The 26,026-nt window shown below is 48.4% G+C and overlaps 1 protein-coding gene across 2 annotated transcripts in view; it reads right to left on the bottom strand.

Moving 5' to 3' along the window:
* FBXO11 (F-box protein 11) overlaps positions 1-26,026 on the bottom strand; it is a 400,064-nt gene that overhangs the window by 247,694 nt on the left and 126,344 nt on the right. For both annotated transcript variants that reach the window (XM_085612738.1, XM_085612739.1), the window contains exon 5: positions 15,575-15,704. In XM_085612738.1, coding sequence (XP_085468864.1) covers positions 15,575-15,704 — 130 coding nt within the window. The remainder of the gene's footprint in view (positions 1-15,574; positions 15,705-26,026) is intronic.

Raw genomic sequence — 26,026 nt, 5'->3', positions numbered from 1 at the left:
GGAGCACCCCACTGCTGGAACACCTCTTGAAAAGCACTTGTTCATTTAGCCATCATTGATGTAATATAGATGCTAGTCTACTTAATCTGCCTGCTTCCCCATTTTGTACTCCTGGCACGTGTATTGCTATCAAGAAGATTCTCTAATTAGCCCATTTCAAAATCTCCTGCGCTAGTTTTAACAGCACATGCAACATTGTCCTTCCTTGTTTGCTTAGACGGAAATTGTGGTTGTGTTGCCATTTGGATTTGCACTGTCTCTTGTCTCGCCAGCATTTGGAAGGCCTTCAAGGCCAGGAAGACAGTCTTAAACTCCAGGACATTTATGTGTTGGATCACTTCTTCCACTTTTCCATTATCCTCTTACTTTGAGCTCCCCCATGTACGCTCCGGAACCAGTGTAGTGTGTCTGTGGTTATGGTCACTGTTGTTGGTTGTATGAAAGATCTGCCTTCTCTTATGTTGTCCACATTCCACCTTGTTTTCCTGTACCTTTTGTGTTACAACAGCTAGATCTTTCCAACTTCACGTTCCCAGTGACATTTGATTTTGAATCCATTTCCTGGAGTGGTCTCAAATGTAGTCTTGCGTGAGGAACCAGTGGGATGCAGGAGGCCATCATTTTCCTCATAGCCCTTACTGTCAGAGACGTACCATTGCTGTAGCTGCGAGCCTGTTTTGTGGTTGCTTGAATCCTTATAGGAAACTGGCTCTGTAGACGATATGCCACTAGGTGTTTATACCGTGCACAGAGTCCAGAGAATCTCCAGACGTGTACAGGGCTCAATGTAAACCCAAAGTGCTCGGTTAGTGGTAGTGTGGGCAAGCAGCCTTGGGCCTAACACACAGGGGGTGGAAGATATTTATTGCACGCACATTGATCAATAACAGACACACAACTCAAAAAGGAGACCCACACAAATTTTATAAAGATAAGCTTTGTTTGAGACCAAAACCAAGATCTTGGCAAAAATGCAAATACGTTTTTCAGGAAAAATACGTTAGTATTTTAAAAGTCGACAGTGTAATTTTCAAACAGTTCAATGTTATCCTATAGAGGAAAAGAACAATGCGGTTTCAAGGGTAAGTTTCCAACTTACAGCTCCAGTCTTCAGAGGTACAGATCAGCAGACTGCAAGGTTCAAGCAAGCACAAAGTCTGCACCACCAGCGGCGCAGGGACGAGTGAACAGGTTAAATTCAGATCTGGGTCCAATGCGTTTAAATGCAGACGGGGAGCGCTTGAAGCCAAGCTTGATTGCACGCAAGTAGATCGGTTGCAGGGGCCAAGCTTGGGGGGTGGGGGGGTGGGGGGGAGGACGGGGTGGTCAGACCAGCACAGGGGGGCCACAAGGAAGCACCAAACACACCCCCAGCGGCTCTGGGGCGGCCGGGAGCAGGGTGCAAATACAGCGTCGGGCACCCAATGCTTTTCACTGGAGTAACTTGGCTGGACAAACAGGCTGTAGACATTGCACCAGAGGTTGCACAGAGGAGACCAGCAACAGCAGAGGTACGTTGCAGTGTTGAGGGTCGCAGGGGCACGGCCGTTCAGCTCACCAAGGTCCAGGGGCTTCGAGTGCGGGGGTGTCCTATGACATCGGATTCTTCTTGCCAGTCGAGGGGAGCCTCTAGATTCAGAATGCAGATGTCGTCGTGGAGTTCAGGAATAGTCAGTCAACGCTGGACTTGAGGTCAGGATTGCTGAGGAACCTGTCCTGGATCAGTGTACCACCTGGACATGAGCCAGAGGCGTAGGGTGCACTGTAGTCAGGACTCTCGGATCTGGAGGGCACCAGAGTCCTTTGTGTAGATTGCTTGGAGACAGATCCGTTGTCAAAGAACAGGCAGTCTTCCTCGGGTTCCGGAAGTCGCTGACTGCCATGATGTGAAATTGATACAAGTGAATATGAAGTAGAACCACTCAATACAAGGACACTGTTGCAGTGAGTAAAGAGGTAAGTCAGCCTGCAGCTAGGACCATCAGGCTGCCTGAAGTTAATCAGGGATGGATACGATGTACTGCCCAACACACTTAGGCACCTGATTTGGATCCAGGTCTGTCTATGGCATTTCACAGCTTCTCTTAACTCTGCAGCTTCTCAGAGTCCCTCAGGCATGCATATGCAAACTGCACACTAATGGCCTGCCAGCCCACCCACCCAAATGTTCACTGCGGGCTATGAATCTTCCTGTGACCCCCTCTGTCCAACGAATGGACAACCTTACAACGCTGCTCCTTTTCCAACATGTCTATTAGAATAATCGCACTGAGCGACAAGCAAGAGAGAGAGACAGGAGAAAAGGCACCATATTGATGCTGGAAACTCCTATATCCGAATCCGCATCAAAAGGCTGCTGATTATGTCGGTAAGCAGTAGTGAAAAATGATTGAATGCACTCACAATCTTGCATTTAATTTAATTTGCTCACACCTGCACTATGTATCCTGTTGTATTGTACAGCACCTCCACTCAATTTGACACATTTTGGTAGGTGCTGCACATTTGTCGAAAAATTCCCAGTGCTTTGGAGTGGAGCTGCTGCAATGGACAAGGAAACACTCTGGGGTGAGGGAGCAAGGAGAAAAAGGAGGAGAAAAGTGTCCACTAAGTCAAAGCCAAAGATGTTGTCTAAAAACATCTCTTCATCGCATGGTGACCACAGAAACACCACTATCCCCTAAAAACCTCCCACCAAGTACCCTCCAAACCACTGAGATATTATACAGTCAAAGCTATTTAAGGACGTGGTTAACAGTGGTGATCACCCTCTAGACCAAAAACATGATTCTAAGCAGCAACCAGAAGGGGGGAAAGGACATAAGTCAACCAGTCAAAATAGCCTCTAAAAACCCTTGTAACCATACAACAGATTTAGCATCCTACGAAGACAAACAATAAGGGCAAATTAATAAGACTTGCCTGATTCAAGCTACAATATCTAAGAGCAGGTGAAGATTATCTAGAGGACCAGTGGAACCAGTTCTAAGACAGCTGGGAAAAGAAATTGACTGTCACAATTGGCCATTCAATCAATTCTATGGTAGGCTAGATCGAAAGGTCTAATGAAAGTGACTACATTCCATCAGGATCTTTCAGCTCAAACTCTTGTCACAGACACATCTCTCCATAAATGGGGAGTATACCTGGTAACTTAAAGACCCAAGGTTTATGGTCGCACAAGGTGAAAACCTACCACATTAACCAGCTAGAGCAGAGGTCTTCAATCTGGGGGGCGCGACCCCCAGGGGGGTCCTGGAGTCCTGAGAAGGGGGTTGCACAATCCCCAGCTTCACACGTGACTACAATCAAAAACATTTTCCTTCATTTTGGAAAAAGACAGCTGTCCTGGGATGGCTAATTTATATCGTTATTAGCTGAAGTTTTATCTCTAGTGCTGGAAAAACCTGCATGCCAGAGTACCTGCTTGCCTAAATGAAATGCTAATGTGCCTATCAGTTACTCTGCAAGTGCAAAGGGTGTTTGGGAGCCAGTTCTGGCTTTAATTGTTCAAATCACTCCAAGCTTTGTGATGACAAAGATTTGATTTTTTTATTTTAGTAGTAGTGCAAAGAGTTAACAACTGGGCTGTGAAGTGCTTGCTTTGAACTTTAACTGCATTTACTCAGCCCTTAGTACTCCTAAAGAGGTGCTGATGGGACAGTTATATAAAAATAAATGTCATTACTTGGTATTACTAAAATCTACATTTTGGAAGTACTATTTTATTTTAAAGCTATTTGCGTGTTTTGCAGCACTCTATCTTACACTGTGTGTAATGCAAGTACAAAATAATGACTTAGATATTCACAGTGCTTTCTGTCACAGGCTGTGACCTCGTAGCAGTAAAAATAAACGTCAATATACTCCACTGCACTAATCAAGATTTAATTCCGTGGCTCTCTGGTTACACACAGACCTCAGAAGTGCATTAACTAATAAAGGTTTCATAATGTCCTTCAGTGCATTCCCACTGAGTACCAACTTTTTAAATGTATTTTTCATTACACTGCCCATTATTGATGGTGAAAGACCTAATAAGCGTACCAAGTATTTTGGGGCTTATTTATTAGAGACTTGCATCACCAGAGGAAGCATCTCAACCAAACCACCGAGACGGTGCAAACCCACCCTTGTTGGAAGCTGGCACTGTATATACTATACCAAAGTGACGTATAGTGTGCACAGAGTCAAGTGGAACACCAAAGGTAGGCACCTTGTGTCTGGAAAGACTTCTTCGAAGAAAAACAACTTGCAAACATCCGGACCAAACACTAGATGGCAGGAGTAAGCAAAGCATGTGTATATACAGCACATATGCCTTGAACAATCTGTTATTATAGCCCTTTTTAGAAATGATACCATTTCAGAAATTTGGAAAGCTGCTACTTGTAGATCTGTTGATACTTTTACTAGATACTATTGTCTAGGTTCAACTCCAGAGCAGATACTCAAGTAGGGCAGGCTAGATCCAAGAGAGTTGTCAGAGTAACTTGAAGATGAGTTATAGCCCAGGGAAGGATTTGGCTTTGACCACGATAACGGGCAACTGGTAGGCCAGTGGCAACTGGACTTCTACTAGGACTTCAAGGACCGCCTCACACATCACCCTAACGCCCCCCCCCACGTCTGCTGACCGCATTGTATCCTTGAGCATATTCAACTTTCTGTATCCCTTGCATCAGGTCTACTTCCATAGGAGCCTACAGCGAAAGGGATAAAAGTGCCTGGAACTGAGTTAAGACTGCTTCCTCTGCAGAGGTAACTGTTTGAGGACCTTACTGGTCCCCTGACTGGCTCCCTGCCAGAGTTGTCGCTCAAAGCAACTCTAACCGACTGCAACACAACTAGCCAAAGTATGTGCTCAAAAGTATTTTTAAGTGTCAAATCCAGTGAATTTGCCAATGCTTGTTCACGGTTGAGTAAAAAGTTCATATTTACTAAACCTTGGAAAATCTGCCTCTCCAGAACCCTTTAATGGATCTTTTTTTTTATTTTGGTGCCCAAAAATATATAAAAATGTGCTCGTTTTATAAATTGGTGTCAGATTTGAGTTTGATTTTTCCTTCCATTGTTTTGGTGCTGTTTGAATGCTGTACACACTTGTTCCTTTGTGTAAGGGCATTACACTGTGAGGTCACACAACCACACCATATGATACACTTCATTTCCTCCCAACTGAAGACTGCTTTTCTTGTCGAGGTAACAGTTTGTCGACCTTACTGGTCCCCTTGACTAGATCCCTGCCGGAGTTGATCACCCAAAGTAACTAAGTAACCGCATTGATACTTAACAGAGTTTTCTCCAAAAGGTTTCAAGTGTCAGATTTGTTGAATTTGCCAATACTTGTTCGCTATTAAGTAAAAACTGTACCTCCAGAACCCTCCGGGAAATCTTTTTTTGTTTTGGTGTCAAAATTGCATAAAAATACAATCTATGTTTATGAATTGGTGTCAGATTTATTGAGTGTCTCGTGTACTACTGCAATTGTTTTCGTGCTTTTTAAATGTTTTACACTTCTTTCTTTGTGTAAGCCTGTCTGCTCAAAGCCACAGCTACCCAGGGTTGAGCAAAGGGTATAATAAAAGAAACCTACTGGTCCTAAAGGAGTGGTAAGTGCACAACCACACCATATAATACACCCCATTTTCTCACAAGGAGTTTGCAATAAAATGTTACATTTCAATTAGACTGATAATAATCTCTCCTCCGTAAAGGATACACTTATTCGGATTGTGTATCGAATAGTTTCTTACCTGTCGGTGTAGTTTTGCAGCTTGAAGACTTTCTGGATTCACTATGCTGTGCCTTATTCCGTGGTCTAGTGGTTGGGTCCGGAATCGTAGTCTCTTTCTGTTTTTTTTTTTTTTTCCTGTAGCCCAGGTGGGCGTCGACGGCCCACCATTTGGTGTCCTCCTGTGACGTCGGCGCACTTCCTCCAGAATCTCCCACCCTTGGGCGCCATCTTCGGATTCTTTTTTTTTGTGCTTGTGCTGTTAATCCTTTTACCCTTTTGAAGGTGTTTTCCATTTGTTAGTCCCATCTTCCTCCTATCTTATCTTCCTGGCGGAGGCGGGTGGGTTCGCTAGTGAATCCAGAAACTCTTCAAGCTGCAAAACTACACCGACAGGTAAGAAACTATTCGTTTTGCAGCGTGAATCTTTCTGGATTCACTATGCTGTGCATAGACTTTGTAGCGGTTTGCTATGTTTGTGGCGCTGGGTGGAAGATGAGCGTTGGTTGTTGAAAATATGTTGAAGCGCTTTTTGACCAACTTGTGCTTCCTTGTTCATCTGTATATCCACGCAGTAGTGCTTAGTGAACGTGTGCATGGAAGCCCATGTTGCCGCCAGGCAAATGTCTTGGATAGGTGTGTTTGCTAGGAAGGCTATTGTTGCTCCCTTTTTCCTGGTCGAGTGCGCCTGAGCTGCTCCCTGTAGCTCTTGGCCTGCCTGTTTGTGGCAGTATTGAATTGTTTATGTGATCCATCGTGCGATGGTATTCTTAGTCACTGGTCTGCCCAGGAAACTGCTTGCGAAGGACACAAAGAACTGCTTTGTCTTTCTACAATCTTTAGTCCTTTCGATGTAATGCATTACTGCTCTTCTGGCGTCCAGAGTGTGCAGTGCCCTTTCCGCGCTGGTGGATGGTTTCTGGAAGAAACTGGGAATTTGTATTGTTTGGTTTATATGGGACCTGGACACCACCTTTGGCATGAAGTGTGGGTCCGTCCTCATTACCACCCTGTCATTGTGAATCTGAATGTAGGGTTCTTGTAGTGTGAGTGCCTGCAACTCGTTCACCCTACGTAGCGAGGTAATCGCTACCAGAAAGGCCGTCTTTATTGTGAGCATATGTAGCGATGCCTTGTGAATGGGTCGAACGGTGCTTTCATAAGCGGTGTTAGAACTACATTGAGGTTCCATGCCGGCGGTGGCATCCTCTTTGGTGGTGCTATTCTTTTGGCGCCTTCCAGGAATCTTTTTACTACTTGAAATGTAAAGAAGCTTTTCCCTGTTTCTCCTCTTGTATAGGCTACTATTGCTGCCAGGTGCACTCTTAGCGAAGTGCAGCTTAGGTTACTCTTTAGTAAGTGTGTTAAGTATTTTAGCACAGTTGATTCTCTAGTGATTCTCCTGTGGAGTTTTTTGTTGATGCACCATTCAGTGAATCTCTTCAATTTTGCTGCATAGCATTTCCGTGTGGTGGGCCTTCTCGCCTCTCGCAGTACTGCCAGTGTGCTATGTGGAAGCTTGAAGTGAGCGAACTCTAAGTCTTTAGGAGCCACGCTGCTAGGCTGAGGCTCTCTGGTTCTGGATGGAGTACCCTTCCGTTTTGCAGCGAGAGCAGGTCTTTACTTTTTGGGAAACTGTGTGGTGGTCCCTGTGCCATTTCCACGATCTGTGAGAACCAGGACTGCCTGGCCCACTGTGGTGCTACCAGAATTGGTGTCATGTTGCTTGTTCTGCACTTGCTGAGCACCTTGTGCATCAGCCGTATCGGTGGAAAGGCTTAGGCAAATGTCTTTGACCAGCTCATCCATAGGGCATTTCCTTGGGACTGATGGCCTGGCTGCAAAGTATTGGCATTTAGCATTCTGGTGTGTTGCAAACAGGTCTAGTTGTGGGGTCCCCCACTTCTTGAATAGTCTTTGCGTCTCCTGTGGGTTGAGCTCCCACTCGTGTGAGATTGACGTCTGTCTGCTCAGTCTGTCTGCTTCCACATTGTCCTTCCCTGGCAGATATATTGCCAGGAGGTCTATTTGTAATGGAATTGCCCATTTCCATATCTGTTGCGCTAGATCCGACAGCACCACTGACTGTGTTCCTCCCTGCTTGTTGATGTAGAACATCGTTGTGGTGTTGTCTGTTTGTACTAACACCCTTTGTCCGTACAGCTGCTTCTGGAAGGCTTTTAGCGCTAGGAACATGGTCTTCAGTTCTAGGTAGTTGATGGGTTTGTGTCCATAAACCCCTTACCATGAGCCGGTCCATGTGCGCTCCCCACCCCATTTGGGAGGCGTCTGTTGTGATGGTCACTGTCGGAGTTGGTGGTGTGAATGGCTTTCCCCTGGTTATGTTGTCCTTGTTCCACCATGCTATCTCTTCCTGCACTGTGTGCGTTAGAACCACTAGATCTTCCCAACTTCCTGTAGCCTGTGACCACTGCTGTTGCAGCCATTCCTGGAATGGTCTCATGTGTAGCCGAATATTGGGGACTAGGTTTATGCAGGACGCCATCATCCCCATGAGCTTGCTCACTGTCCTCATTGTCAGACTTTGCCCCTTCTGGTATTGGCGAGTCTCCTTCATCAGTGCGAAGGTCCTCTTTTCGCTGGGTAACACTCTGCCCTGAATGGTGTCCATTTTTGCACCCAGGAAGATCTTCACTTGCTCTGGTTCTAGCGACGACTTCCCGCTGTGTATGGAGAAGTGTAGTTTTGTCAGCGTGTGCGTGACCTGCTGAGCATGTCGTTTGCATTGCTTGTAGGAGTTCGCCTTCACCAACCAGTCGTCTAGGTAGGGGTATACATGTATTCCCTGCCTCCGCAGATGTGCTGCTGCGGCAGCTAGGCATTTTCTGAAGACCCTTGGCGCGGATTTTAGGCCGAAGGCTAGGGCCGTGAACTGGTAGTGCGTCTTGCTGATGGTAAATCTCAGTAGAGGTTTTTTTTTATCGGTTCATGGGAATGTGTAGGTAGGCATCTTTGAGGTCTATTGTGGACATAAAATCCCCGTGCCTTATCGGAGGTATAACCTCTTGTAAGGACGTCATTTTGAACTTGAGTCTTTATGTTTTTGTTCAGGAACCGTAGGTCCAGTATGGGCCTCAACGTTTCGTCTATTTTTGGTATGAGGAAGTAGTTGGGAGTACACTCCCGTGTTTCTTTACTTGTATGGTACGCATTCTATAGCCTGTTTGTGGAGAAGTTCTTGTGCTTCCTGCCACAGTAGTGATAGCTCTTCTGCTGAGCGGGTCTTGTTGGTTGGCCTCCTGTTTGGTGGCTTTTTTACCAGTTCTATGCAGTAGCCAAACTGTATGATGTTGAGTATCCATTTGTCCGTTGTTAATTTCTGTTGTTCGTGCCTTTTGTTGTGCCGCGCCCCTAGGGATGTTATGAGTGTGGGCACGTTCGGTACTGTGGAGTCACTTTGGGGCGGGTTGCTGGCCGCCTCTCCTTGTCTGTCCTCATCCGTTTGGTCGGCTTCGGAAGGACTGGCCCCTCTGTTGGTTCTGCCAGCATTGCTGCTGTTGACCCTGTTGCGCCTGGCCGCTTCCCTGAAATGTTAGCTGCAAGGCCTGGTGCGATGTTCCCGGCTGGCTCCCTCCTCTGCCATTTGGTCTTCGTGAGGGGGTGCCCCTTCTCATCCCTCTGAACTGCAGTGCTCCCATGGACCTTGCAGTTTCGTTATCTTTTTTGAGCTGTGTCAGCGTCGCGTCCCAGGATTGCTGAACAGCTTTTCCCCGTTGAAGGGTAAGTTCAGGATGTTGTTCTGTACTTCTGGCTTGAACCCAGAGATCCTCAGCCAGGCATGTCTCCTCTCCGTTACTCCGATCATCATCAGCCTACTTGCTGTATCTGCTGCGTCCAAGGCTGACTTCAGGCAGGTGTTGGCCATATTCTTGCCCTCCTCCACCAGGTGCGCCGCTCTTTGCTGGTGTTCGGTCGGAAGCAGTTTAAGCAACTGTTCCACTTCTTCCCAATGCTGGTAGGCATGCCTGTTTATAAGGGCATTGGAGTTGGCAATGTGCCAATGGATTGCCGCATTCCTCTCAAATTTCCTCCCTGTGAGGTCTATTCTTTTGCTCTACTTATCTGAAAGCGGTTCGGAGTTTGTGGGAATGTTGGCCCTCTTCCTGGCTGTTGCAGTTATGATTGAATCAGCCGGCACCGATCCCTGGATATTTGGTGGATCTTTTGAAGAGTGTTTGTACTTTTTCTCTTTCCTGGGGGGGACAGATCTGCAGGTAGATGGCTCCCTGAAAGCCTCCCTGCCTTGGTCTAGTACGACTGGGGGCATAGGAAGGAATTGGCTCTTAGTTTGCGTCGGCAGCAGTGTCTCCAGGAGAAAACAGGCCTTGGGCTTTTCTTCCTCCATTTCCACCCTATAGGTTGCTGCTGCGTTTCTGACGACCATGTTGTATGTACCAATGTCGTCCGGCGGCGAAGGCCTCGACGGATACATCTCCACTGCCTCTTCTGGGTTTTCGGCGTCGAGATCCTGCCAATCAAGGTCCTGAGTCTCTGAGGGTTTCGAGCCGAAGTGCGTCTGCTGGTCGTCGTCGCCATCAGTGTATAATACAGGCCCTCTTCGTCCTGTTGCTCCGACGGATCGGGAGTTTTCGGCGGCTCGGTGGCATCGAACTCCTACAGGGCTTTTGCCTCGAGGGCTTCGAAGGGATGGTGTATCTACTCATCCGTTCATCGAAATCCTTCTTCCTTTGGAGAATACTGGTCATTTCGGCCTCAAGCCTTCTTTTCTTCCTCTCCATCTCCGCCGCTTGTTTGGCGTCGAGAGTTTCGGCGGTTCTCTTCGAGGTCGTGGATGCGGACGTCGAAATTGCCGTCTGCTCTTTCCCCTTCTGCGTCGAGTGCAGCTTTTCGGCACCGTGGTTCGACAACCTGGGTATCTCTAGAGCTTTCGCCGACCGGGAGTCCTTCTCGAAGGATCTGCTGGGCTGTTTGTCCGTGGATACAGCTGTGGTCATCGATTGCTTCGACGCCAGTGCTCCTTTCAAGGACTTTGGCTCTGATTTTCAAGAGTCTATAGGGGTTTTAGGGGTTAACGTCTCTTACCTCCTTCCTCGGTCTATTATCGGTCTCTACGACCGTGCAGTCCTCTGGTCCCTCGGCGATGTTGTCCTCTTCCCCGCTGGAGAGGCCCAGGTCCCGCAGCGACAGAGGTTGTCCTTGCCCCTGCATGCTGTAGTATGCTCTCCTCTGTCTGTCCCTCACTCTGAGGGTCTTGAGGGCGAATGTCGAGCAGGCGTTGCAGTCGTTACTTTGATGGTCGATCGGTAGGCAGAGGTTACAGACTGGATGCTGGTCCTTCTGCGCAATCTTGTGGTGGCAGTTCTGCCAAAATTTGAATGGTGTGCGCATTCTCTATCGGACGTCGAAGTTTTCTCTACTTCTCCCTTACTTCGTCGTCCCGGTTGAATGTTCTTTGTATTGTGATGAAGAAACTCCAATTTTCTTGGTTCTCTCTGCTTTCTTTTCTTCTCTTCCATCTCTGGAGCTCTTCACGACGATCCAAACCCAACGGCGGAAAAAAGAATCTGAAGATCGCGCCCAAGGGTGGGAACTTGCGGAGGAAGCGCGCCTACGTCACGGGAGGACACCAAATGGTGGGGTGTCGACGCCCACCTGGGCTACACGAAAAAAAAAACAGAAAAGAGACTACGATTCCGGACCCACCCACTAGACCGCGGAATAATGCACAGCATAGTGAATCCAGAAAGATGCACGCTGCAAAACTATTATAACTCCCAGATAGTGTATTTTTTGTACAGAGAGAAAAATGGATTTCATGAGGTAAGACTCAATTTGGTCAGAGTGTTGAGGAACAGTTAAAATTGGTTTGATGTTTCCTTCGAAGGTGTTCCTTTTATTAACCAGTCATCTAGGTAAGGGAAGATGAATAGCTTTTGATTCCTTAGATGTACCGCAACAGCAGCCATACATTTAGCTAATGTTTAAAGAGCTGATTTAGTCTAAACTGCAGGACTTCGTATTGAAAATATCTGGAGCCTACTGTAAATCTTAACATTCAGTGCTTTGGTACTATGGGGATGTGGAAGTAGGCATTTTGAAGATCTTCTGCACACATCCGGTCTCCTTGCTGTAGTTGAGGGTAGATCTGTGTCCTGCAAGCATCATTAATTTTTCTTTTCTAATGTACTTGTTCAGTACTCTAAGGTCAAGGATGGGTCTGAATTCCTTTTTTGGTCCTTTTCTTTCCAAACCAGAAAGTACCGGTAATAAATTCTCTATCCTTTTAAAAAAAAAAAAAAAAAAAAAAAAAGAAGAAGAAGAACCTCCTCCACTGCATTTTATTTCTGCAGTAAAATGTGGGCTTCCTTTATCAATATTTCCTGTTGGTAGGTTGAGATTTTCGTTGGATGTACAGATGGGGGGGGGGGGGGCCTGAAGCTCAGAGAATATCTCTACTGAACAATATTCATGACCCATTTGTTTGTAGTTAATGTTTTACAATACTTCCTCCCAGCAGAGTGAAAAATGGAGCTGAAGGAAGAAGCAACTCATTCCTGAATTTGCAAGTTGCTCAAGTTGTCCTCCTCTCACTCTAGAGGTTTTGCGTTGGTGATAAGACTGCCTTTGCTGCTGTTGATGAGACCAATGAGGGGTTTGACCCCTCTGTTGGTAGTAACTTCGGACGTAAAGCCTGTATCTTCTTGTGTATTCCTTCTCTTCTCCAAACCCACAGCTTTTTAGGTGTCCAATTCGATTACCATATGCAACATTTAGTCATCCGCATACAATCCAAATACTGCATTCCCTGAGAATTGCAAATTCAGGATTCTTTGTAGCGCTTCAGCCTTAAGACCTGTTAGTCTGAGCCATGAGCTTCTTCTACTGTGGGGGAGAAAAGTTGGCCTAACGGCTAAGGCAGTCAGCCTCAAATCTGGGGAACCGGGTTCGAGTCTCAGCAAGGACGTGCAACATTCTGTGATTCTGGGCAAATCACTTAATCTCCCCGTGCCTAATAAAAATGAATGTGTCCTCATGTAACGCAACTGGTGCTCGTGTAAAGTGCTCTGATGCCCGATACTTTCGGGTCAAGTTTTCACAATATAAAACTCCATTAAAAAAAAAAATAATAATCATGAACAGCCAGATCTGAGATATCAGCTGCTGAAACAATTATTTGGTTTCGGACCAGTATACCATTGCTAACGACTTCTCGAAAGTATTTTTTGACCTCTTTAGGGAGTTTGTCTGCAAACCTTTAGATAGAGTCTCAGAGGGAGCAATAGCATCTCTCTAAAAGGGCATTAGGACTAACTGCTTTCATAGTAAAAGCTGATGTTCCAGATTTTTTTCTTCCTAGAGAGTATATTTTTTACCTTCTTTATCTGGTAGTACGGAAGAAGGTGCTACCGGGTGTGGCTTCTTATCTGCAGCTACAATTACAAACTCCAGTGGAGGGTCTGATCTGGGAAAATAGAGGACCCTGGTCAGGTTCTTCTATTGCTTAGGAACCTAGATGGAGCATTTTTTACTGCTGCAGGTTCAAGAAGGCCAGGAACTAGAGGGAGGAGATGTCTTGACGATGCCTTCTGATGCAGGGTTGCAATGTTGATGTGGAAGGAGTATGAATAGCAATGTTTAATTTTAGCTTCTCTTAGCAATGTATCGTTAAATGTAGTCAGATCATCAACTGGTGTCACCCTGGATAGAGGTGTGTTTGACAAGAGTTGCAGTGTAATTTCAGATAGAAGATCTTGAGGTAGTTGTCCATGATGGGGATCTTGTCCTATGCAGAGATCGTGATCCCCTGGTAGATCTTGTCCTCAATCTTTCTGATCTAGAATGAGAAGATGTCTTTCTTCCTCTAGACCTTTTCAGAGATCTAGGACTTGATCTGGATTTCGAACAATATCTATGTGTTGTTCTGATTGTCAATGATTTCGGCGTCAATTGAGGCGGCTTCGCCGTCAACCGAGGCGGCTTCGTCCTAGGCAGCAGTGGCCTTGCCACCAAAAGACTGGCATCGATAGAGTATTCAGTGACCACCAGGTTTCTTTCATCGTCATCAAGTGACATCGCAACATCATACCCAAGGGCAGCAAGCACGTAGTCCGTTTGCCAGTCTTTGACATTCTTTTCAACATCAATCAGGAGCCTTGTCTTTTTCTCTTTTGTCTCCTTTCTTTGGATCTACCCCTGGGGAAGATCTTGAAGCAGGACGATGATGTTCTAAAGTGTTGAAAGACTTCGGAGCCCTTTTTCTTCGGTCCTCTGTTCCCGGCAAGTCTTCCTTGGCCCTCTTTCTCTCGATCACCTTTCGACATTGAACATTTCACGAGGGACATCCACTATCGGTCTCTCTCTTTCGGGATGCGTGGGGGCTTTTAGACACTTCGACTTACTTTTGGCCACCGAGTTCTTCGTTGCAGAGGTAGTCTTGTAAGTTTCGAGTTCAGAGTCTTCAGCTCGGCTCAAGGATGTTTTTTCAGGGTTATTAGGAGTTTATGAGGTTCCCCATCCATGGTTTCTTCGTCAGCTGTTTCGATTCGGTATCACCGACCTCTTCCACCTCTGCATCAGAGCCTCGCGCTTGAGCAACTTCTTTCTCCTTGACTTTGCCCTCCTCCTCGCTCAACAGGCCCCTGCTTCTCCCTTGCTCTAAGGGTTTTGGGCTTGAGCTTGGGACACGCTTTGCAGTTCTTCATGTCGTTGTCCACTGGCAGGAAGCAGTTGCAGACTTCGTGGTCGTTCTTTTTGGGCAAACTTTCGGTGGCACTCTGGGCAGAATCTAAAGGGAGTATTTTCCATTTCCCTGGCAGTTCATTATCTCCTTCAGTGCATTCTTCGACTGCCTGGTCGACAACTTACGCGGTCCACTCCCTTAACTGGTGAACTTTAGTCTGTTATTCTTTGAGGTTTATGGTTATTTACCTTTTGTTCTTTGTTTTCCTCTCTGTTTCACAAAGAATCATCGGATTTCCTTATCTAATTCTTTCTGCATCCGTAGTTTTGGCTGATGCTTCCAAACCCAACAGCAAAAAAAAAAAGAATCACAAGAGGGCAACCGCACGCAGAGGCCCATGGTAATACGTCTTACGTCATAGGAGGATGGACATAGCACCAAATGGCTAGAGATGACACCAAAAAGCAAACGAAAAAAAATCAAATGAGGAAAAGAGGGCCCAACCACTACGGTGAAATGCTGCACACAGTATGTGAAACCAGAAAAGGATTAATGCTGCAAAACAGAGATTAGACAGATTTAAAAGAGTTTTGTCTTGGGTTCTACAGGGTGCGAGTAAAGTACAATGCAATTGCAGTTGTCAGCGTAATTACAGATGAAAAATAAATATTGCATCTTTTGTTTCTTGGCTTGATTGGCATTAATGTAAATAGCGTTTGTAAAAAAAAACATGCAGATGACAAACTCCCACAATATCCAGGAAAGAAGAGAGACAATCCTTCTTTATTTGTACAATCAGGTTGGGAAAGTTTTTCCCTTACAGGTCATTTCCTGCATATCACATCCTAAAAGTTTTAACGTGTGCACACACCCATTAGACTGACAAAGGCTGGAGTGTCTGAGCCCTTAATGCAGATTTAAGAACATTCTGTCAGGGGACAAACTATTAATCAAAGGAAATAAATACTTATCTTTATCTTGAGCCAAGATTTTTCAATTCATGCAGATTCAAAATACAACACATTACTATTGCTCCTAAACAATAATTTTAATATATTTTAATTCTATTGTTGAACTGTGGTTTATAAAAACAACTTCACTTCAGAACACTTTCAAAATATCTATAACTGCATTAAAGAAGCACAAAGTGAACTATCATATAAAGTGAATCTTCCTACCAGCTGCTGGAAGCTTTCTTTCCATGGATTCGGATGCTCGTATTCATCAGGATTAATTTGGTAAAATTTGCCAGGTTCAGGATGCATCATAGGACGCGTATATTCAAATACTTCCATGTACAATCGTTTCCTTTAAAAGTATAATGCATTAATTCATTAAATGCACAATAGATAGACCAGTAGTTTAATTGTAACAAAGACAATTAATTAAGGTACAGTTCTTTACATAGGTTACTCTCTTCCTGGAAGGACTTTCCTGGGAGGTGGCACTGACTAGAGTTAGTTAACCAAGGAAATCATGCAACGCAGCTCAAGTCAAGTAAAGTACCCATTACGGAGTGCCTCCGACACAAGACAATTAGAAAAGTAAGCACAAAGGTTATGTAGTTGTGCATTAGATGTGGATAACTGGAATGCCTCAGGAAAAAGCCATGAAAGTAGCCATGGCCTTGGTGGAATGAGCATGAATACTCGCCAGTGGATCTTTCTTGGCTAGGGCACAACAGATCTTGATATAGGGGATAACCCAACACAAAATGATGTATGGTCACGGCCTACGCCTTTGTAGCTCCAGTGAAGCCAAAAGGCAGCTGGTCATCTATGCTGTCAAGCTGTACCAAACTGCACGCCTGGGGTACGACCTACGCAGATGTTTCTGTTCTATGGTTGGATGCAGAAGAGGAAAGAAAAGATGGATGGGTAATACGTTGGTCCCTAAGAAATTCAAAAACTACCTTGGGAAAGAATGATGGGCCAACTTATCCGGGTAGAAAGCTTTGAAAGGGAGTGGGGGTGAAATACAAAGCCTTGAATTTCTCCAAACCTTCGTACAAAAGTACTTGACACCAACATAATTGTTTTAGAATAACAAGCCAAACTGAAAACATGAGCAAATGGAGTCATCATGCAGGAAAGTCAACTCAAGGTTTACATCCGACTGATGAACAATACATGGAATGAGAATAAGAAATAATGAAAACTTTTCAGAAAAGGATTTAAAAAGGGATGGTTAGTTAGTCTTTCTTTGGTTCTTAAGTACAAACTATTAAAGCACATACATGCACAAACATTTTAAAAATATTGGTTAAAAACTGGAAAATATTGAGAAAGACAGATTACAAGAAAGACCTCACGCTACAAACAAATTTAGGGCCTTAAATCGATGTCATCGGCCAAAGTGCAGAGTTCAAGTAAGATAATCTTAAGCATACATCACATTAGCTAAAACAGCCCAGCTAACACCAGATTTTCAGGGGACATTTCTCAGGGGGCACAGCCACAGACCAGCACACTATGAAAATTGCACTAAAAACAATCAAGTCAGCTGCCACGATAGAGATTGTCTATGCCAGAGGGCACACTTCAAAAAAGAAGCTACACCTAAGCATATTTCCAGAGAGGGAAGCTTCGGTAGAAATAGAACGGCCGCAACATGTCTGGTAACCAAGGGCGCCTTTGAGAAAACCAATGAAAAAGCTTTTTATAAAATATAAAACCAACAAAAACATACAAAGTGTGCCAGGGCTTGCAAGGAGTGCTCGTCACAAATGCAAACCAGAATAAAATTTGGATCGTAGTGGCCCATGGGGAACGATTGCGGACTCCTAATCTGACCCAGTCTATTTCTAGTCAAGATTTTGGCACCAGCTCCAAATATGGTTCCAACCCTAGTGTAGTTTGGACCAACAGGTACTCCCTATTGGCCTACTTTTTCCACTCTGGCAGTTCCGCACCTGGACTTGACACAGATGTTATCCCTAACAGAAATGTTAGCTGGCTGTAGAAATGTATTAGGTCTGCCTAACTTATTACAACTGTCCTTAATATACGAGAGTGTAGGAAACTGGAATTGTTTTGTATTGTCTGTAGGAAGCTGGACAAATAAGAGGTACACAATGTAAAGAGTCTAGGCAAACCACAAAGGAATTACAGAGACACAAATGACACCTCACGTGCTCTCTTTTGTGGTAGTGTGAGTAAGCAGTTAGGTGTATCAGAGGGTAATGCTAAGCATTTATTGCACACACAAAAGCAGTGAGGCACACACTCAATAAGGAAATCCGGCACCAATTTATATAAATAACACATGATTTTATATGAATTTAGATTCCAAGTTCATCTGAATCAAGGAAGCACTGAGTTATGAATTTTTTTAGATTTCAAAAGTTGACAGTGCAATTTTTGGGAGTGGCAATGTTATCCTATGGAGGAAAAAACATTCGGGCACTCAACTTGCGGACCAATCTTCTGGACTTAAGGTGAGTATGGGGCTAGGTCCATGGCAGCATCAACAGGTCGCCTCAAGCGGCACTGAGGCGGTCAGGTGCAGAGGTGCTTTTCGACGTCAGATACCCAATGTTATCCAAAGAGGGTGCGAGAAGATGAGGTTCTGTTGCAGTACCCACACCCACACTTTTTGCCGGCCTTTTGATGCAACTTCGTCTGTAGTTTACTGGGTCCCAGCTGTCCAGTTTCCCAGTACCAGTGTTCTTTCACTAAAACTGTTCCACAATTAGCCCTTCAGGCCCCCCTTAACCCCTTCAGTGCCACGCCCTTTCCCCCTCCTGTGCCGGGCGTTGCACTAGTGGGGGGGGTTCATGACGAGATAGTCTCGTCATGGGCACAGCGCAACCGAGCTCCATGACGAGACTATCTCGTCATGGGCACTGAAGAGGTTAAGTCCCTAGTAAATGGCCCCAGGGTACCTAGGGCATTGGGACAGAAGAGAGTCGCCTAGGGAGCTCTCACCTAGGCCATGCAGACTGCGACTGCAGCATGCATGCCCTGGTGTAGACAAAACAAAAAAAAAAAAGTCGACATGGAACACCGCCTCTGAGCCATGCCAACTAGCACTGCCTAAGGTATAGTTAAGTTGCCCCTCTAGCAGGCCTTATGGCCTTAAGGCATGGTGTCCTATACCACAGGTGTGGGCATATCTGCATGAGCAGATATGCCCTTACAATATTTAAGTCCATTCTTAGATATTGGAAGTGCAAGGGAAGCCATATACAGTACATGGGCTGGGAACCGGATAACTCGATTTCCCCAGCACCATGATGGCTTATCTGAACCCAGGAGTGTTTGGTACCAAAATACATCACTCAATAAACCTACCCAGATGCCAGTGTGGGATTTGACACACATACTCAATCTACACCATTAAATAAACCTACCCTGATGCCAGTGTGGGATTTATTGAAACACATATTCAAAGGGCACCTCAGAGGTGGTTCCTGAAAACCTATCAACCCTGGTGTGGACACAGACTGACTTTAAGCAACCTGCCACCACCACACATGTTTCTGGACTCCTGGGTTGAGAGCCCCCCGCTCTCAGGGACCAGAAGCAAATGCACATCCTGGGCGGAGGTGTGATATCTACTCCCCCAGGATGGGCCGAGTGCTAGAAAGGGAATCTTCAAACACCTGCTGCCTGTGTATGCTATCCCCAGCCTCTGCTGTTAGCAACAGATGCCATACCCCAGTTTGCACCCTCTTTGGGCAGGACAAACGGTGGGAAAAGCTAGGAAGAATAGGAGGTGTGCCCACCTCTGCCAACTCCACCTCTAAGGTGAAGGAGGCGAGGCAAAGCACACCTTTCAGTCTTGGCCATCTTGAAGATGGGGGACTCCTCCAATTAGGACTAGGACTATGACCACTTCCATAGGAGGGTGGCATAATTGAGCGTGTAGACACCCCAGGTTAGGTGCCCATTGGCCCTACTTGTCACTCCCTTAAAACGCCTCTAAATATAGTATTTAGGTGGCTCCCCCAGCTCCTGAAACTAGTTCCATCCGACCAAAGAAGAAAAAGGACGAAGAAGACACGTGCAAAAGAAGACTGAAGATGCCTACCAACTTGGCCCCAGCCCAACCAGTCTGTCTGCAGCCCTCGAAAATCCTGCGAAGAAACAACGGCCGTCCAGCAGTCTGCAACCTCCACAAACCCCGAGAGGACTTCCTGCCTCTGAAGACCAGAAGTCCTGAGGACAAAAGCAGCATTGTCCATAAAGAAAACACCAAGGACTCTGATGTCCTCAGGATTCCGCGATTTTTGACCACTGTGCACCCGACCCTGCCGGCCTGTGTCCAGGTGGCCCACCGATCCAGTAAAGGTTCCCCAGCAATCCGGAGTCCAAGCCCAGCATTGACTTCCCCCTCCTGGACTACACGACGATGCCTGTAGTGTGAATCCGAAGGCTCCTCCCGACCGTGACAGGCTTCAGTAAGAAGTCCAAGGACACCCCTGCACCCGAAGCCCCTGGGCCTTGGGGAGCTCGATCGATGGTGTCCCTACGACCCCCAACACCTCAACTTACCTCTGCTGTCAATGGTCTCCCTCCTGCAGCCTTCAGGGTGACGCCTGCAGCCTGTTTTCTAACCGAGGTCCTCCATTATAAAGCATTGGCCGCCTGACGCTGTATTTGCACCCTGCAATCGGCCGCCCTTGTGCCACTGGTGGTGTATGTTGGTGCTGTCTTGTGCCCCACGTGCTTGCTCTAACCCCCAAAACTTGGCCCCTGGAACCGATCTACTTACCTGCAAGTTGCGTGCCTCCAAGCACCCTCAGTCTCCAATGAAACGCATTGGGCCTATCTCGGAGTTCGACCTCTGGACCCAACCGCTCCTGTGCTGCTGGTGGTGCAGACTTTGTCCTTACCTGAACCTTACCCTCTGCGGACCTTAAAGCCTTAAGACTGGAACTGTAGGTTGGGTACTTACCCATGAAACAGCATTGTTGTTTTCCTCTATAGGATAACACTGAACTGTTTGACTTTTAAAAGACTAAAGTATTTTTCTTGAAAAACGTACTTACCTTTTTGCGAAGATCTTGGTCTTAAAATAAAACTCAAACAAAGCTTATTTTTATAAAATTGGATGTGGATCTCTTTTTTGAGTTGTCAGTTATTGGTCAATGGGTGTGTGCAATAAATGGGTTACTTTCCTCAGTGTTCGGTTTAAGGCTGTTTGCCCACACTACCACTAATAGAGCACTTTTGGTTTATTTACAGTGAGCCCTGTACACTTCTGGGGGGGAATCGCTGGACTCTGACCATGCTATAACCACATATTGGTCTACCATATACAGAGCCAGCTTCCTTCAAGGGGGAAACATACTGAATTTGGGCACTTCACAGCAACTTACAGGACCAATATCTTGGACTTAAGGCGAGTATGGGGTAAGGTGCAAGGCCAAACCAACAGGTCACCTCAGGATGCTCTGGGGCGTCCGGATGCAGAGATATGTTACAGCATCGGGTGTCCCATTCACTTAATTGAAGAACAGTTCCGTCGCAAAGAGGCTGCAAGCTGGGAGAGCAGTCAGTCTGAACCAACAAGGGGGCTCAGGTCTCAGGATGCTCGGGGACACCTTTGGACCTCTTCTCCTTGGGCAGGGCGGTCAGGTGCAGAGGTGTTCTGAGGCATTGGATTTTCATCAACAGACACTCGCGGTAGAGGGGACCTGCACAAAGAGGCTGCAGGTGGCATCACTGAGTCCACTGTGGGCAAAACCAAGGTAAGTGTTGTATCCAGAGGATCGAGGGACCACACTGGCCCACTTCAACTCGGGCTAGGGGGAAAGGGTGCAATGGTGCTTTCCAGTTTCGGGTTTGCGGTGGTCCGGAGGCCTCACAGTATTTTTGGAGTGTCTGCAGAATGCAGGGAAGCAGCTTCACTACTCTATGGGAGTTCCTGGGTCTTTGTTGAAGGCAGGCAGTCCTCCCAGGTTTTTCAAGGCACGGCAGCTGCAGGATGAGTTGACTCTAGTGCAATCTTCTTTGTCGTCCTCTTCTGGGTCATCTTGGGATGTAGTAATCCCAGGAGTAAGTAGTCCATTGGCTACTACCCTTAACTCCCCTTAACACCCCATAATTGATAATTTCGGGGTGGCCCCCTGACACCAGGAGGGGATATACAAAAGACTAGGTCACTCTAAAGGTACGTAGCCCATTGCCTACTACCTGCCAGCACCTGTAACGCCCCTATATTGCTTATTTGAGGTTACCCCTGAACCTTGATCCTCAGATTACTAGTGACCTAAAGAAGAAGAGCCATGCAGCAGTGAAGACTTCAGAGGACAACTGACTTGCACCCAACCCTACTGGCCTCTCTGCAGCCCTCGAAGAAATCTGCTGTGAAAAGCGACTTGTACTGCAGGACCAGCAACCTGCAGAACCCTGGGAGGACTGCCTGCCTTCCCCAAAGACTATGAACTCCTAAGGACAGTTGCCCTGTCCACAAAGAAACATCAAGGACTCCATTGCCTTCTAGAACCACGAGTCCGCCGCACTCTACACCCAACACCCACAGCCGAGTCTGAGTGGCCCACTGGACCAGTGAAGTCTCCGCAGCGATCCTGACCTCTAATCCATCGGTGGCTGACCTCTCCTTGACTCGACGAAGGCACCTGTAGCCTCAGCACGAAGGGTTGACCCGACCGTGAATGGCTCTGGTGAAGATCTACCGACTTCTAAGGGCACCCTGCATCCTCAGCCCCTACCTTAGGGAGCCCAGCCGACGGTGCCCCGGCATCCACCGACTTCTCAACTTACCTGCCCAGTCGTTGGTCACCTTCGTCCGGCCTCCTGGTCCGAGCCTGCAGCCTCTTTGTGAAAACTGAGTTCCCCCATTCACTTGCATTGGGCGCCCAATGCTGTCTTTGCACGCTGCAACCTGCCGCCCCTGTGTCGCTGGTTGGTGTATGCTTGGTGCTGCCTTGTGACACCCCCCTCCCCCCCGTAGCTCATCTAAACACCCAGGGCCTGTACCCAGAAACTGGTACTTACCTGCAATGGAGTTCTTCTTGGTTCTAAAATAAAAGTAACATGTTTATACAAATATTGGAGTAGGAATTAGTCATGGAGTGTGTGCCTCATTTCTTGACTGTGTGTATACAACAAATGTTTAACACAACCCTCTGATAAGCCTAACTGCTCGACGACACTACCACTGTTGGACAGGCCACACGAAGGGCTTGCTCCCTCCCCGCACGACAGGGCCCGAGCTCCGGCCCACCAGGCATAATCCACGAGAAGCACCTGTACCCCGTCTCCCGACGGATCTTCTGCCCTCGGACCTCTACTCATCACGGGGCCCAGCCCCACCGGCTCCCCCGGCCGGTTCAAGCCGCCATCTTGGGCCCTGCACCACGAGGCCGCGTGGCCTCGCCCCGACCCTAACCCCGGGCCTGGCCGGCCCCGACATCCCGGCACCACCATCCACCCGGGAGGTGAGCGGACCACTTGGCAGGTCAATAGGAGGACGAAGTGTCAAGAGCTCTTCCCCCGCCAGGTGCCGATCGCCTCCAGCCCCCCCCAGGCGCTGGCTCCACCCCCTGCTGGGTGTCTGGACACCTTCATCCCGGGCCCTCCGACCTCCAAGTGCGAGGGTCCGGACATCAAAGGGCGCCTGCCCTATAACTGGGGCAACTCCGGAGCAGGAAGGCAGTTGTATCCTGGAGTCGAGAGACACCGAGAGAACTCAGCCTTGACGGACTACTGGCGCTGCCGTAGCCCGCTCTTGTGAACCATCGTCCTGCCTGCTGGCGCTGCCGCGGCCCTCTACAACCTCCATCCTCGTCGGGACCTGCTGGCGCTGCCGCGGCCCGTTGTAACGACCATCCTCACCGGGACCTGCTGGCGCTGCCGCGGACCGTACATCGACCATCTTTCCGGGACCTGCTGGCGCTGCCGCGGCCCGTACCGACTAAGCTCGAGGATTGTGAGCTAATCATCATCTCATCCAACCTACCTGACTGGTAGACAGACTGTCCCGCTACCCCTTACCCTGCTTTGAGAGACTTGAATCGAGGGGACCCCCGAGTCCAGACCTCCTTGTACCATTCAACCGTACCTTAAGAAGTGCTTATAAAGAACACTGAACCTTATCCGTGTGTGGTATCTGTCTGTGGGGGGGGGGAAGTTACTTGTCTGTACGATCGCTGGAGACGGCTCTCCCCGGAGACCTCTCCTCCTGACCCCGGCCGACCCTCCCGGTCCGTCTATCCTTTCTAACATTGGTGGCCAGCGGCGCGATCCGAATCAACGCGTAATCGTACAGAGAGTAGCTCACCCCACGACAACAACACGATGTCAGCCAAAGATAGCAACTCCACCGAGAAATTCCAAATGGATAAATTAGAAGAATACAACCACCGCGAACTGAGACAATTCTGCATAGAACTTGGCATTGCTACCACCGGCCTGAGTACCAAAGAGGATCTAAAGCACGCCCTAGAGTCGTGGACAGAAACTGGGGTCGCCGGACCCTCCGACCAAAGCAGCATCACACCAGAGGGGAACGCCACGGCTCCCGAGGAGCGGGGAACGGGCCTCTCGCAGGAGGAGATCCGAGAAAGAGAAAGAACCAGATTGCACGAGTTGGAAATGGCACGACTCAAGATGGATGGGGAACTCAAGTTAGCTGAACAGAAACTCAACCTCGAGCACATGCGGCTCCGAGATGAACGAGAAGAGAAGCAGAGACAGAGAGAGCTGGAGGAAAAAAAAATAACGCTCGAGCACGAGCGCAAACTGGCGGAAATAGAACTTCGGAAACAGAATAAAGAACTGGGGGTGCCCGAGCGACCACACACCCCGGGGCCGATCGAGAAAAAAGTCCACATCCCCAAGGATGTTGTCCGCGAGTATGTCCGAGAAGACGACATACAACAGTGGTTTAAAGCCTACGAGATCGCCATGACCTCCCACCGGATCGACCGGAGTGATTGGGGAGCCGGACTCTGGGGGAGGTTTATCAACGAGGGGCGCGATGCCCTACTGCAGCTCCCAGATCACCAAATGTCGTCCTACGACCACATGAAGGCTGCCCTCCTCACCCGCTACGGCCTCACACCCGAGATGTACCGCCAGAGGTTCAGAGATTGCACCCGGATCCCAGGTACAACTTGGGTAGAATACGTGAACTATTTCAGCCGTGCCTTCGAGGGGTGGATAAAGGGGAGCCAGGTCACCACCTACGAACAACTCTTTAACCTGATGGTATGGGAGCACCTGTCGAACAACTGCTTCGTCGAGCTCAGGCAGCACCTCCTCGACAGTAAGCTGACTGACCCCCGGCAGCTCGCCGCCGAAGCTGACCGATGGGAAAGCACCCGAGTGGGCCGGAGGGGGCCACACGAACAGAACAGAAACAACCAAGGCCAGCACCGTCCTCGGGGAGGAGGAGGGGGCCAGGGGCGAGGGAGAGACGCCTTGCCCGCAACACCCGTGGTCAGCACCCCGGCTCCGGCCGGTCGGGGCAACCCCCCGTGGCGTCCTGGGGTCCGAGCCAACGTCACGTGCCACCGATGCCAACGAGTCGGCCACTACGCCAATGACCCGAGCTGCCCGCAGAACCAAACACCCAAGCCCCGCCAGGTAGCTGCCGCCGCCCTGGGGGAAGAGCGATCATTGGAGGAACCAGAGGAGTATGAGCCGGCCCAGCAAGAGTGGAAACCGGCCGCCATGGTCCTGGCGTGCTTAGGGGGAAGAGACATGGTTCCGCGGGCTCCCCTACCCGCTAACACCAGGAAATACGGTCAGTGGGTGACCATTAATGGACAGCGAGCCGAGGCCTTGCGTGACACAGGCGCCAGTGTGACGGCCGTCCGCTGTCACCTGGTGAAGCCCGAGCAGATCCTGCCGAACATTCTCTGCCCCGTCCGCTCGGCAGACAACTCTGAAAGTATGTGTCAAATGGCCTGCGTTCCATTCGAATGGGGAGGGGTCTCCGGCCTGTTGAAGGTGACGGTCCGGGACGATGCCCCCGTGGACTGCCTCCTGGGGAATGACCTCGAGAGTTCCCCGTGGGCCACCGTTGAGAGAAGAGAGCACCTGGGGATGCTGGGCCTCCCGGACTGGGCCTGCATAACCACCCGGTCCATGGCCGCCCGTGCCGTCCCTCGATCAGAAGAACCAGAGTGGCCAGCACCTCCGCCCCCAGTCGCCCCAGTAGAAGACAACGACGAGGCCAGCCTCCCAGACCCGACGGCCGAAGGGGACGCGCAACCCCAGGACCTTCCTGACCTGGCTCAGTGGCGTCAAGAGGGGGGGCCCACCCAAGCACAGTTCCGCCAGGAACAAAAGACCTGTCCCTCCCTCGAGGGACTCCGCCAACAAGCCAGCGCCCAGAACGCAGGGAACTCCACCGGAACTCACTGGGTCTACTGGGATAACGACCTGCTATACAGCGAGCAAAGAATCGCCGAGCTGGGGGCCGGTCGAGTACTGGTGGTACCTCTCCGCTTCAGAGACTTTCTGCTCAACCTGGCCCACGATGTCCCCCTGGCTGGACACCTGGGCCAAGATAAAACGTACAGCCGCCTAGTGACCCACTTTTTCTGGCCGAAGATGAGGAACGACGTCCTGAACCACTGCCGATCTTGCCCCACATGCCAAGCCAGCGGGAAGAGTGGTCGGAAGCTGAAAGCCCCTCTGCAACCCTTCCCGGTG

The sequence above is a fragment of the Triturus cristatus genome, chromosome 6, assembly GCF_964204655.1.
Source record: "Triturus cristatus chromosome 6, aTriCri1.1, whole genome shotgun sequence".
NCBI lineage: Eukaryota > Metazoa > Chordata > Amphibia > Caudata > Salamandridae > Triturus > Triturus cristatus.
This window is presented reverse-complemented; position numbering and strand designations above follow the sequence as displayed.